The 14,075-nt window shown below is 38.1% G+C and overlaps 1 protein-coding gene and 1 pseudogene across 4 annotated transcripts in view; one reads left to right on the forward strand and one right to left on the reverse strand.

Annotated features, from left to right (window-relative positions):
• NSD3 (nuclear receptor binding SET domain protein 3) overlaps window positions 1-14,075 on the forward strand; it is a 100,671-nt gene that overhangs the window by 43,966 nt on the left and 42,630 nt on the right. For all 4 annotated transcript variants that reach the window (XM_061177582.1, XM_061177583.1, XM_061177584.1 and 1 more), the window contains exons 5-7: window positions 8,574-8,728; window positions 10,192-10,707; window positions 12,469-12,595. In XM_061177582.1, coding sequence (XP_061033565.1) covers window positions 8,574-8,728; window positions 10,192-10,707; window positions 12,469-12,595 — 798 coding nt within the window. The remainder of the gene's footprint in view (window positions 1-8,573; window positions 8,729-10,191; window positions 10,708-12,468; window positions 12,596-14,075) is intronic.
• LOC133081455 (glutathione S-transferase LANCL1-like) lies at window positions 4,788-5,973 on the reverse strand (annotated as a pseudogene).

Here is a 14,075-nt window from a genome sequence, read left to right on the forward strand (position 1 = left end):
TCTGGGATACAAATGAAAGCATAATCTATGTTTCATCTTGTATTCCAAAGGAGGTATTTAAATTTATTTTATGAATTAATCTGGTCTGGGCCTCTTTACTTTAGTGCTGGAAAAACTGATTTTGTTTGCATTATTGAGGAAACCGAAATCTGAGAATTTAGGTTTGAAAAATATACATGCTGATAATATTTTAAATTTTCTCTTTCCTGCAGTAGTTTTTAAAATAATAGCCTTCTTGAGATATGATTTACATGCCATAAAATTCACCCTTTTAAAGCCTGCAATTTAATGATGTTTAGTACGTTTCCAGAGTTGTGTGACCATTACCACAATCTAACTTTATCACTTCTTTCATCAGCCCAAAAAAGAAATCCTGCATCCATTAGGAGTCACTTCCCATTCCCCCCTCCGCTCCCCAGCCCTAAGAAGCCACTAATTACTTTTTGCGTCTATAGATTTGCCTTTTCTGGACATTTCATATAAATCTAATCATATAATATGTGGCCTTTTATGTCTGGTTTCTTTAACTTAGCATCATGTTTAGAGGTTCATCTGTGTTGTGGCATGTATCAGTACTTTGTCTCTTTTTATTGCCAAATAATATTTCATTGCATGGCTGTGCAGTGCAGTTTTAAATGACGTAGTTTTTTGACAGTTTTTCTAAAACCCAGAAACACAGTATAAAACTTGATTTTGTTGATTATGTTCCACACATGATACCTGTGAAACATTTTGTGTTGCTTATTATCTAAACTACTTTGTAAAATTTGTCTTGAATTTTATATAGTAATCAATGGTTTCCATACTGTTATTAGTCAGTATTGTTATTAGTCAGATTCTCAGCATTGGAAAACGTATTTAACGGTTTTCACACTTACAGATATAATTCTTTGAAGAGCACATTGGAAGATGTTTGGATCACATGTCTATTTTGTTGTATTTCATTGTTTAGATCTCATTTTAAGTGTAAAAGTTAAAAATGAAATGCTCTTTCTGCTTATGACAGTACAGTATATATGTTCAGAAGGCAAAGTTGCCCATAGTCTCATCCTCCAGATATGTAACGACTATTAAGAGTTTGGGAGTAATTCGGGGAATTCCCTGACAGTCCAGTGGTTAGGACTCTGTGCTCTCACTGCTGGGGGACCAAGGTTCAATCCCTGGTCGGGGAACTAAGATCCCACAAGCCTCGAGGTGCAGCCAAAAAAAAAAAAAAGAGAGAGAGAGAGAAAAGAGAAAAAGAGTTTGGGAGTAATTCTTTTTCTCTTTGCATATTGTAATTAATAGATATGAAAATAAAGATTTTTAACTGAGAGTTTTAAATGGTATCACATTATACCTATTGTAACTTTTAATCCCAATATATTTTTAAAAATTTAAAACTGGACAGTTTTACCTATATTATTTTTGTTATATAAAAATGTTTCTTCCACATTTTTCTATTGGAAATTTAGCTCATTATTCAGAGACAGATGTGCTTGTTTCTCCATCTTTCAGGTCTTTGGGTTTTTATTTCACTCTTTTTTATAGTTTTCCAGCCAGCAGGAAACAAAGTGCCAAAAAAGAGACAAATTGTTTGATTTGTTTCATCTGTAGTAAGTGATTTAATGGAGGAAGAAGTTGAAAATAAAGATTAAAATGAGATTATGTTATCTGTGAGTTTTTGTTTTCATGTTTTTAACTATAATTCAAAGTCTTTTGGGATTATCTGTTTGGTTCTAAATAAGTAACTCTGACTTTTGGAAACAGATTATGTCCTATGTTCTTTTTTTTTTATAGTCCTAATAAAATTTCATTGAGAGCCAGTTAAGTCAAATCCTTTACGGAACATAGAAATACGTACAATTCCAGCCCTTTCCAATAAATGGCTATATAACATTGGCGTAGGATCCCTGAATATTCCACTTTGATTTGTACCTGTAGGAGAGAAACAGTTCTTCTACAGTTTAACAATACAGAAGTGGGGTGCTCTGACCTATTTAGGGGGAGCAGCAGTGAAGTCAGAATTGAGTATGAATAACAAAGGATTATAGATGAGTTCAAGTAGCCAAAGGAGTAGATGAATAAGTGTTTACTCTTCACGTTTTGTATTTCAAGCTCAGTCAAGAGAAGGCAGGGCATTATAAGATCAGACACAAATTAACCTGAGGACTTATGAGCAAAGTATACCTCTCAATTAAGTTATGCCGGGAAGTTGTAATAACAGAGAAAATGGCCACTTTTACCTAAAACTCTACCTACCGTGAAGGCTTTTGATTCCAAATAATTGGAAGTGACATCAAAGATGAAAAGAGGGTCAAATGACTCTAAGGATTAAAGACTGACTTCTTGATGGGACCAATAGGATTGATGTAAATAACTGATCGTGAGGTTCATAGAAGCACATGACAGGATAAATGAATACTGCTTGACAAGGTTTTAAGGTTTCACTACCTAGTCTTTACATGGAGATAAAAGATACTACTCAGTTTTCTGGGAAGCAATTTTGTGCATTTTTTCGTTTTGTTTTGTTTTCTAACAAAAAGAAAAATATCTGAGGGAAAAATGATATAACAGAAATAGAACTGAAATGATGCCTCTTCCTTTCAAAACTAAGAAACTTCATGTAAAAGTTTCAGTTTCTACCATGGTGTTAGGGTATTAGTCTGAGTTTTATAGCCTTTGCCTGTTTAAAATCCTATCAAACTTTCTGAGCTCTTAAACATAAATAAAACAAACAATGGCACAAATATAAAATCTTACCAGTTTAATAACTTAAAAAGCTAAAGAAAAAAATGAAAACTGGATTGTGTTTGTATTGATAAATTTTTTAATGGATGGCAGTAGCTAAACAGCAATCCAAATAGGAATAAGAATCTTATTCAAAGTGTTCTTCTCCCTGCCTTGATGTCTTCCTGGGGTTAAATTAATTAAGGTGTTTGGTGAAGCACTGTATCAGTCTCCTCCAGTTAAGAGAAAGTGTTTTGTTATTTTTCCCTTGGTTAGTAACTATAGTAGCTAAAAGTGCAGGAACAGTATAGTAAGACATTTAACTAAACCAAATGGGGTCTGTTCTTTCAAGCTGGACACCCATCCAAAGGCAGATTCGCTTTCCTGTGGACGCTGACACTGTTCACGTGACACGTTCACGAGAAAGTCACGGCTTGCGCAGAGCTTGCCAGCAGTGCTTCACATCTGAGAGGCACAAGGTTGTCCCCAGCTAGCATGAGTCACAGAGGAATAAGCTAATCCTGGGAACCGAGCAGTGGGCTGTGTTTTAGATCCTACTGTCAGTAGCCTTTAAAGGGTCAGGCAATTGCCAATAATATTAGCTATTTTGGTGCTAAATGGAAAATAATAGGGGATTGCTATCCACAGGAACCAACATGTACTCAGTGGGGATTTGGTTCACAGTTCCAATAAAAATAGCATGTTTTTGTGACCGAGAGAGCCGTGAAATAGGCACATTTAAAATTTTTAGAGCCTGTTTTCTTAAAAGCTGCGAAATGTTTCAAAATCAGTCAAAATACATGGAGAAGACAAACAAGCCTGGGAAAGTCAGCAATGGAAGAAGGAGGAATGGGAGCTGATGAGTCAAAACATTTGTACAGAATTTGAAGCACCAGGGATTCTTCACCTACCATATCAATACCCGATCCTGAGGGCTCAGAAATGGATGAGTGTTAAAGCCTAGGGTATGCAAAGAGACAAAAGCCATTTGTTCTAAGAATAATCACTGGATAATACCTTCTCAGGAACCAGCATTCCTGTCAAAAGCTTAACGATTTTGCAATATAGCACCCCTCCCCCTTTTTAAACAAGTAGAATGCTCTACTATTTAGTGAAAAGATCAACATCTAGAGAGATAGGAAGGAAAATATCTTATGGGTTGTTCCCAGCAACCAACACTTTATAAAGCATCGTCATTGCAAAGTAAGTAAAACACAAATCAAAGTTTAGAAGGTCAGTCAGAAAGGGTGGACTCAATCATAATATATTTACACACAGAAATCTCATTTCCTGATCTTACACTTATTCCAAAGAAGAAACAAATTTACATAAATAGTTCCAAAACATACTAGCTTGTTTGGAGAAAACAAACTTTTTGTAGGCTTATCTAGAAATAACCTTCAAATCAGAATTTTCATATAACGACCATCACATTTTAGAAGTTTTTGATAAAGATGTTGGATTGTAGAGCCTAGATGCTCTACTAACAAAAAGAGGCAAATTTGAAAGTATGTTTATCTCTAGTTTAAGCATTGTGAATCTGAAAAATTGGGTTTAGGTCCCTAGCCCAGTTGGCAACTCTTTCAATTTTTGTCCTGGAAGCATATAGTTATATTTTGGTCCCATTTCATAATCAGCCACTTAGAGAAAAGCAAAGTCATAAAAGTGTCATAAAAAGAATACTAAAGGGAAGAGGTGGATGTCAATATCCAGTGATAAGCATGTATTTATCTACATTTAGTTTCTTTTAAACATTTTTAGAACTGTAACAGATGGTTATATTCATAAGCTTGAGTAAGAATACGACTGCTTCCAAGTTCTGAAATAAATGCATATATGCCCTCAAAATACTGTACATATCACCTACCCTCCCTTTAGGAGAAACTGAAGTTAATTAAGATTTCCCTGGATATTTTAAAATAAAAGTAAATAATAAAAAGGAACTGAACTAAAGACATATTCTGAAAAAAAAAAAAATCAACTAAATCAAGTACACAGTTTGACTCTATTGTTGCTTTAGCCCGGGTTTGATGTATAGAGAGGCTCATGCCGTGAGTTGCAATGGGGGGACTTTCCTTTTACAGTTCAAATGCAGGGAACCTGGCTTTTGTGGGCACTAGGAGGTCAGCCAAGAAATGAATTGTTCCAGCCACTCCTTCAAAGAGGGAGAAGGGGGTGTCTGGTGTTCTGCATCCGTGTTCTCCATAATCTAAGCAGCATTCAGCGAACTTACAGGCCCTGTACAGGTACTTCGCATCCTCCGTGAGGTTGTGCAGCGACAGGAAGGCCGTAGGCATTCCCTGCAGCGCCGTGGCACAGCCCGTACCCCTTCTTCAGTGAGCCACACTGCCAGATCACATCAGCACACTGATAGGCATCATTGAGAGACTGTTCCTCTTTGAACACCTTATAGGCCTGAATGAGCATGTAGATTACCCCAGGAGAACCGTGGCACCAATGGACTAGCATATCCCGAGTATCGTCCACACGAGGAGGGTAGTTGCCGGAAGGGAATTTCAGCTGGCAGACGTAGTCTCCACTGGGCTTGACCAAACTGTGTAACTTCCCATGGCTCACTTGAAGGCTGGGCTGCCTCAGGTGGTAATAAATTCCTGCCAGGCCATGAGCAGCCCCGACGTGGTATTCTTGGTACCATTCATACACCAGTGGAGTCTTTCTAGCTAGGTCTTCTCCAGAGGTTAAGACTGTTTCACAAATCTGCTGAATATGGCTTTGAGGAATCTTTTCCACTCCAGAGTTCTTCTTCATAAAGAGAAGAGCATAGATGTAGCCCATTCGACCATAGAGCATTTCATTTGGAGCATATGGGGATCAGTCTTATTTAGGTGAATTAGCTGGGTGATGCAGTCTTCTGCCCGCTTCTCGTTCATTGTTCATCTTGTGATGCACCACAGCGGCCACTGCCAGGGGGCCCCTATCCCCGCAAAGGAAGGTGATGGAATGCTTGGTCAGACAGTTCAGACTTTGCTTTACATAGCCATGTGCCATCTGTAGGTAGGTGGGGTCCCCAAACACATCCTAGAGGTGTAAGTAAAGCACAGCAATACCTGCCCAGCCAGTGTAAACAGTGCTATCCCGAGGGTCTGCTGACTTTAGGTTTCTCTCCATTCGCTGAAGAAGCTCTCGAATCTTATTGTTCAGGCGTTGTGAGAACTCAGTAGTCATCCCAGCAGAATCAGAGTAGCCTTCAGCCAGGGATTTGTTATAATCGGCGGAAGGATTCGGGGAGGCCCTTTGCGCCATGGTGCCAGAAACAAGCCCCGCAGCCTCGGGACAAAACGAGAAGTGACGCTTTCACCTGTCCTGTGTTCTTGTAACCCTACTGCTTGTACCCACCACGCTGTCCTCCAAACCTACCTATTAGTTGAGGCTATATTTTTGTTCTTGTCCTCCAAAACCCTTGGACTTTTAATAAACCTTCTTTGACTGATTATAATCAAATTTATGCTTGGCTCTTCTCAGATTAGATGATATGGAAAACCAAGTTGTGTATGTTTCTCTTTTCTCACAGGCTATTTTACATATGAAATTTTAATTTGGTTTAAAAATAATTCCTTAAGTAATCTCCCGTTAATGTGTAATAAAATTTAAAAATTTCAAATCCAAGATATAATCCTTTTCCTGTAACTCATTCAGTTGAGTTCACGCTGATACCCATACTTTCTGTCAGGATCTGCTGGTTGTCCTCCTCTCCGTACCTGCCTTATCTTGGATTCCCCAAGAGGACCAGTTTTCAGATTTCTCTGTTGACCTGAGACACTTTCTTTACAGTGGTGTTTTTCAAACTGTTATTGGTAAAGGACTAGTTTTTTGCTCTTTTAAAAAAATTTTCCAGTCCACCATGGACCAATGCTTCTGTAAAATACGATAAAATTAACTATTAGGGAAATGAAAGGCCTCCCCTTCCAAAAACAAATACGCGGTACAAGATCCCTGATCATGGGCCTAGATGTCACGCAATGTCAAATTATCATAGTATCTAAATGCTCACTCTTACCTTCTCTGCTTGTTTCGTGGCAGACTGGCTTGCCCTGGGAACCACACTCTCAGAGTAGCACCGCCAGAGAGCAGTGGTTCTCAGGTGTTTTGGTCCCAGAACCCCTTTTACTCTTAAAATTTGAGGACTCTAAATGCTTTTGTTTACATAGGTTATATCTGTTACTGTTTATGTTAATTTAGAAATTAAAGCTGAGAAAATTTTTAAATATTTACCAATTCATTTTTAAAAAGCTACTGTATGTTATATTAATTCTGTTTTTATGAAAAATATTTTCTCAAGCAAAAAAATTGAGAAGAATGGTGTTTTTACATTTTTGCAAATCTCTTTAATGACTGGCTTAACTGAAGACACTAGATTCTCTTATCTGCTTCTACATTCAGTCTGTTATGGTTTGTTGTTTTGGTTGAAGAAAATGAAGATAATCTGGCCTCACACAGATGTGTAGTTGGAAAAAGGAAGAGTATTTTAATAATAGCCTTTTCAGATAATTGTGGGTATATTTCTTTGATATTGCCCCGGAACTCAGCAAGTGGTGGGGTAGTTGCAATATGGAATCTGAAATCCTATCAATAAACTTTTTGTACTTGGTTTCTGTCTTGCACTTTGAATGGATCGTTTGCCTTTCATGACTTTGTAACATCATACATTGTCCATTTAAAATATATTGCATGCATATCTTCCAAATGTTGACACATTCCTTTATAGATATTTTTAAAATCACATTCGTTGTCACCACTTACTTCACCAGAAAATTCTTAGATTATTTGGAAATTGGAAGACTCATGGGGCAGATACTAGTTTTCCAATATTTTGATTTTTCTTGGAAGATCAAATTTTATTATTGGCAACAAATACTATCAGCTGTTTTCCTTGAAGTGACAAACTTGCTTGTTCATTTTTGAGAAAATACCTGCCAAATTCTCAAGTTCAAATAACCATAGTTTTTCTCTTAGTCATGTTCCATGAAGAAGTGGCCAGTTCACCTTGCAGTTCAATCACAGAAGTACTTTCCCTCAAGGCAATCTTCATACCTGCAGCACGCAGAATTGCTTTATGCACCCTTCCCATCTCGTCACAAGGAATATTAGAAAGACATGTGTTCAAGGGTTAAGATTTAGTAAAAGTAATTTTTACTGCTTCATCAAGGACATTAAGTAAAACTGGCTTTTTTGTTTGTTTGTTAACTGCCAGCGTATGGCTGGGAAGGATACGGCACTAGTATAATTTGGTGTCATCACTGCCTTTATTTGTGCTGAGATGCCAGCAGTCTGACCCACCACTGCTTTTGCCGTATTAAGTGCAAATGTCAACATCATGAAAAAGACATCTTGGTATTATTGTGAAGATGGTTTTGACCTTGCAGTATCCCTGGGAGAGTCTCAGTAGCCTGTCCTGTGCTCACCACCCCCAGGTCTGTGCGCCACACTTTTATGTCATTAGAAAAGCAGTTTGACCAGTACTTGGCTTTTGAAAGTCCAAGAAAATATGTTATGCATTTTTTTGAAGGAAAAATTATTTATTTATACCCAGATTTGTTTGTAAAAAGGTTTGAGGCCAGTAAAAATAAATTGTGTAACCAAGGTAACAAATCTGACAATTAGCAGAATTTCTGATTTTTTTTTTTCTCTTAAAACTTGCTGTACTAAGTTTAATCGTTTGGGGTGATTTTTACAGTAACGATTAGTTGTGTTATTGGTAGATGTTGGATTACATCTTTGGGCAATCCAAAAATTACATGTTTTAATAGGAGTAAACTAGGGAACCTGGCTTAGGTCCACATTTTTGGCAAAGTATATGTGGCAGCTTATGCTCTGAAATGGCTAATAAGAATTTTTACTTACAGGTGCCCGGGAATATCACGTCCAATTTTTTAGCAACCAGCCAGAGAGGGCGTGGGTTCACGAAAAGCGGGTCCGAGAGTACAAAGGTCACAAACAGTATGAAGAACTACTGGCCGAGGCGACCAGACAAGCCAGCAATCACTCTGAGAAACAGAAGGTGACTGATGACATAGGAACATGGTCAATTGAATGTGGACTTTAAAGGACTTAATAATTTAGTAGAGCTTTTCATACTTGAATTCAAGCAATTAGAATGATTTATTTTAGTCCTCTAAGTTCAATTCTAATAATTCATTGTAAGTGTGTCAATAAATTTTATATGTCATATAAACAACATTATAGTCCTATTGAAAACTTTATCTGCTTAATACAGTTTTGGATTCTATTTTGAATTGAATTCAAATGTACATAGTCTAGTAGATTCTAGTGAAATGTGGATTTTGTCAGATTTTTATGCTTTTTCCTATTTCAGCATTTTCCCCTAATTCCCCTTTATTCTTATTTAGCAAAATTGTTTTATGAAAGTAAGGTTTTAAAAATATTTAGTACTTACTCTGAGACAGGCACTGTTTTAAGCATTTTATATATGTATTAATCCATTTAATCTTCATTACAACTTCGGTGAGGTAGATACTATTATTCCTATTTCTGCAGATGAAGGTCACACTAGTGATGGAACCAAAGATGTTTGTTGTGGTGGTGGACATACTAGAATTTTGACATGAACTCTTGATAATCTGTCTGGTCGAGATTTTTAAACTCAACTAATTTAGTGTGGGCCTCTGGTGATTCAGAAATTTGTCATATTTTCACTCTAAGCTAAATATTTCCACAGAGGATTTTGATTACTTTTATCAAACTTAACACTTCACAGATTTAAATAACAGTGTTTGACATATACTGTACCGTCTCCTTGTTTCATTAACTAATTTCTGGCTACCTCAGTCTAACCCCCTGGATAATTCCTAATTGCTTTGCTCATCTCACATACCTTTATTCAAAATTTTCTTACCTGTTTTGCCAATCCAAAGTCTTCTGATCAGGACTATGGAAACCGTGATGCAGGTTTATTTTTCCTCTCATACGATCCTGTTTTCTTGTGTCGTATCAACTTCCACGTGTTCCTCGGGGCTCTCCTTTCTCTGCATTCTGCCCCTGTTTGCATTCTGGCACAGGCTGGCCGCTCAGCTCCAAATGCTGGCTCTGTGCCACTTACTTAGCTTTGCTGTGGTCTGTGTGGCACCCCTGAGCTTTACGGTGTCGTCTTTAATGTTAGTGTTTTATTGGCCCCTGAAAGTAATCCTTTCTGTAATCTTTCTTCTCTTTGCCATCATCATTGCCAGCTTTTTAGGAATGTGACATGAGGAGGACGACTCCCTATTGGAGGGACTTGTCCAGCAGAGTGGGCGACAAAGAAGGGTTTACTGTAAAAGAGTGGACCTGCGTGTCCTCGATTCATCAAAGTCATGGAGTTAGAACATTTCCCTTGTTTGACTAAAGACCCTGAAGATGTTTATGCATACCTGGAAAGATGATAAGACCACATGGGAAATACGTGTTGGTTTAACGGTCCCTGTTAGATTAAAGCATGTTCCATAATGCCTGTATCTTTCTTTACAGATTCGGAAACCCCGGCCTCAGAGAGAACGTGCTCAGTGGGATATCGGCATTGCCCACGCAGAGAAAGCGTTGAAAATGACCCGGGAGGAAAGAATCGAACAGTATACTTTTATCTACATTGATAAACAGCCTGAGGAGGCTTTATCCCAAGCAAAAAAGAATGTTGCCTCCAAAGCCGAAGTTAAAAAAACCCGAAGGCCAAGATCAGTGCTGAATACTCAGCCAGAACAGACCAGTGCAGGCGAGGCGGCCTCCTCACTATCAGGTACTGAAATTCGGAGACACAGCCAGAGGCGGCACACGAGCGTGGAAGAGGACGAACCACCTCCCGTTAAAGTAGCCTGGAAAACGGCAGCTGCGAGGAAATCCTTACCAGCTTCCATCACAATGCACAAAGGGAGCCTGGATTTGCAGAAGTGTAACATGTCTCCAGTTGTGAAAATTGAACAAGTGTTTGCTCTTCAGAATGCTACAGGAGATGGGAAATTTATCGATCAGTTTGTCTATTCAACGAAGGTACCTCCTTTTTTCATGGGTTTTTTGGGGGAACCTAGGTATCTAGTAAGTAGTCAACCTTGGCATTTAAAGAAACCCCAAACAACACAAGGTCATAATTTGAATACCCTTCGTATTCACTGCACTTGAAATGTACAGTCAGTTTACTCTGTTTAAGATGGGGGCAAAAAAGACATAGGCATAAAAGCTTTGTTTTTCTTCTTCTTTTTTTCTCTCTTTTGTAATATCCCCATCTGTACTAGATTAATCTTGAGCTGTGCAGCCAAAATTGAGCTGAGCTCCCTAAAATCATGGAAAAAAACTGGGCACTTTGCCTGTTCCTGGTTTGTGTGGTTAGTTTTTCTTAGTTGCAAAGTATGCTTCTTATTAAATCATTTCTGTCAGTTATCTGAATTAACCATTGTCATCATTATACCTGTTGCTCTGTTTGGTTGCACCAGCAATTTTGTTTGGTTGCACAAGCAGTGTTGACCTGGGATAGCTAATACATTTTAGAGAAATACCAGAACTGTGTTTGTTCTGTCACAATGAACTGTGGTGACAGCTTGTGTAACGGGGTGAAAGTAGCCTCTTCAAACGGAATGTCTCCCTCAGACGGCCCTGGGCCTCCATTTAGGGCACTTATACTTTAGCTTGAAGACTTTAAAACTCTTTTACAACATTTGTAATTTCTATTCCGTGTACCTCTTCACTACCCTCCCAGCCGACACCACAACTGTGGGCTTGTGAATCCAAATTTAGTGGCACCTCATGGATGTGTGCTATTTTTAAAGAAATTCTGTGCTTATTTCCTAACGTTGTCGTATGCACATTAAAATAATTAAATATAGGTACGCCTCATCCGTGATATATTTTCCTAAAGAAGAGCATAAGGGTCCTCTGTTAACCTGTTTCTGCCTATAGGTTCAACTGATTTCAGTAAGGCGAAGCTCCTTGGAAAACTTACGTTACAGTCCCCACTCGGTTCTGTTGACAGCTTTGACTAGCAAGTAAATACTTTGCATCTTTTCCGAATGCAAATTGGCTTCATTCTTGGAGCTGGTTTTTATCTGCTTTTGGATGCACAAATCAAACTTTGTCACCCCCCCCCAAAGAGTGCTATTTAAATCAAATTTGAGATAAAACTGACCTTTTAAAAATGAAAGCTTTAAAAATACATATACTGTATTTATAAATCACTCCTTTATTTCACTGCATTAAAAATACATATACTATATTTATAAATCACTCCTTTATTTCACTGCATTAAAAATACCTAAAATGAGACAGAACTGTTACTGCCCCTGCCTTCTCTCTGCTCCAAATTGCTTATGGGGTGCACATTTTCGTCATACTTCTGTAATCTAAGGATATCCTTGTCTTTCAAAGACGTGTTGATACTTTTATCTGTAGTAGGGTACTTTACCACATGAAAATGACTATAGTTCTCTTACTGTGATATGGGTAAAGGGAGAGACTATTCAAACCAGAAAATATTTTGGTTTTGACAGAAAATTAGATGATACAGGTTTATTTTTTAGTGATATTCACCATCTGGACTTAGAAAACAGGTTTTTTTCCCCACATAGTCTCATTGTACATTTTAGAATAAATCCTGATGACTTAATAAAATTGTTCTGTTAATGGCTAAGCTAATAAATTAACTGCAATCAAAGACCATATAAAATCCAAGCACATTATGATGGTCTTAAGGCATCTTTATAAACCAATGATGCCATTTGCCTGGTAATCACCTATTTTTTAATTTGCCTTATTTTGAAGGGAATTGGTAACAAAACAGAAATAAGTGTCAGGGGACAAGACAGACTTATAATTTCTACACCAAACCAGAGGAATGAAAAGGCAACTCAGAATACATCATCTCCTGAAACAACATCTGGTCCTGCAGGTGGGTATGAATGTAGAGTACATTCCCATTTGAGTTCTTGGTTCTGCTTGACTGTCACGTGGCAGCTTTGTTCCTAAGAAACCTTTAGTTATCAAAATCAAATTATATTTTAAAAATGAAATTATAAAAGCAATTATTTCAATAGGAAAGAATGGTTTAGGGGCCAGAGAGCTTTATTGATTAATAGTAATAGTTATTTTTCCTACAGGAATTTAAATAATAGGATTCTATAATGAAAAGACTATAGTTATACAGTATGTACATATCTGACTAGATGCACCATTTGATGATCTCTCTGCATGAGAATAACAGCTTTAATTTTCCAGCACTATTTTTTTTTTTTTTTTTTAATTTTGGCTGTGTTGGGTCTTCACTGCTGTGCGCGGGCTTTTCTCTGGTTGTGGTGACCGGGGGCTACTCTTCGTTGCGGTGCGCGGGCTTCTCACTGCGGTGGCTTCTCTTATTGCGGAGCACGGGCTCTAGGCGCGTGGGCTTCAGTAGTTGTGGCACACGGGCTCAGCAGCTGTGGCTCGCGGGCTCTAGAGCACAGGCTCAGTAGTTGTGGCGCACGGGCTTAGTTGCTCCGCGGCATGTGGGATCTTCCCGGACCAGGGCTTGAACCCGTGTCCCCTGCATTGGCAGGCGGATTCGCAACCACTGCGCCACCAGGGAAGCCCTCCAGCACTATTAACACATTCTTACTATTTCCTCCTTTATCCCCTATTGGACACAAATTAGTAGATGCCCACACTCTTTCCATTATTCTTAGGTGTGCTAGATGTCAGCAGTTGAGGGGCTCGGGCCTAGCTCTCTTATAATCTTCTCTGATTAACAGATACCATGAGTTGAAAATCAAGCTACATTATTGTCTCTCAAAGAAGAAATGCCTGTATTTAGTAAGATCGTGCCTTTGGAATAGGCAAAGTAATTTTTATTAAGAGACTGACTTACTAAGGATCTTATAGAAGCTTAATTGAGTGTCTGGTGGGTTTGGTTTATATAACAGTATTACTGCTGCATACAGCTGTCAAGAAAAGAGTTAGATACCAACTAACTTGGTCATTTGAAATCTTAGGAGGAAGGAGTTTGTTTCAATTTGTTCTTTAAAAATTTTTTTTGGAATCTAAGAAGTGACCAAATAATTTTCTAGAAGGATGAAAGTCTTAAGACCCAAGGTAGTAATCTTGGATCAGTAGTAACTCAGGCAAACCTGTAATTGAGTGGCACTAAGGGGTAAGTATTTTTGTAAGGAAAATTTTGAGTAAGATTCTTCTTATTATAAAAGCTAAATAAAAACAATCATTATTCAGGAAAGTTCATTATTCAGGAAAGAACTTGCAGCCCTTTATTTTCAAGAAAAGGCTGCAGGATGGGGAGAGGTGTTGCCATGTATGGGACAGGGCATAGTAAATAGAATGCCTTTATTCAACAATGAATTGGGAAAGGAAGCTGCAGTAAAGTAAGGAGGGAGTAGCAAAGT

This window comes from Eubalaena glacialis, chromosome 20 (genome assembly GCF_028564815.1).
Source record: "Eubalaena glacialis isolate mEubGla1 chromosome 20, mEubGla1.1.hap2.+ XY, whole genome shotgun sequence".
Lineage (NCBI taxonomy): Eukaryota > Metazoa > Chordata > Mammalia > Artiodactyla > Balaenidae > Eubalaena > Eubalaena glacialis.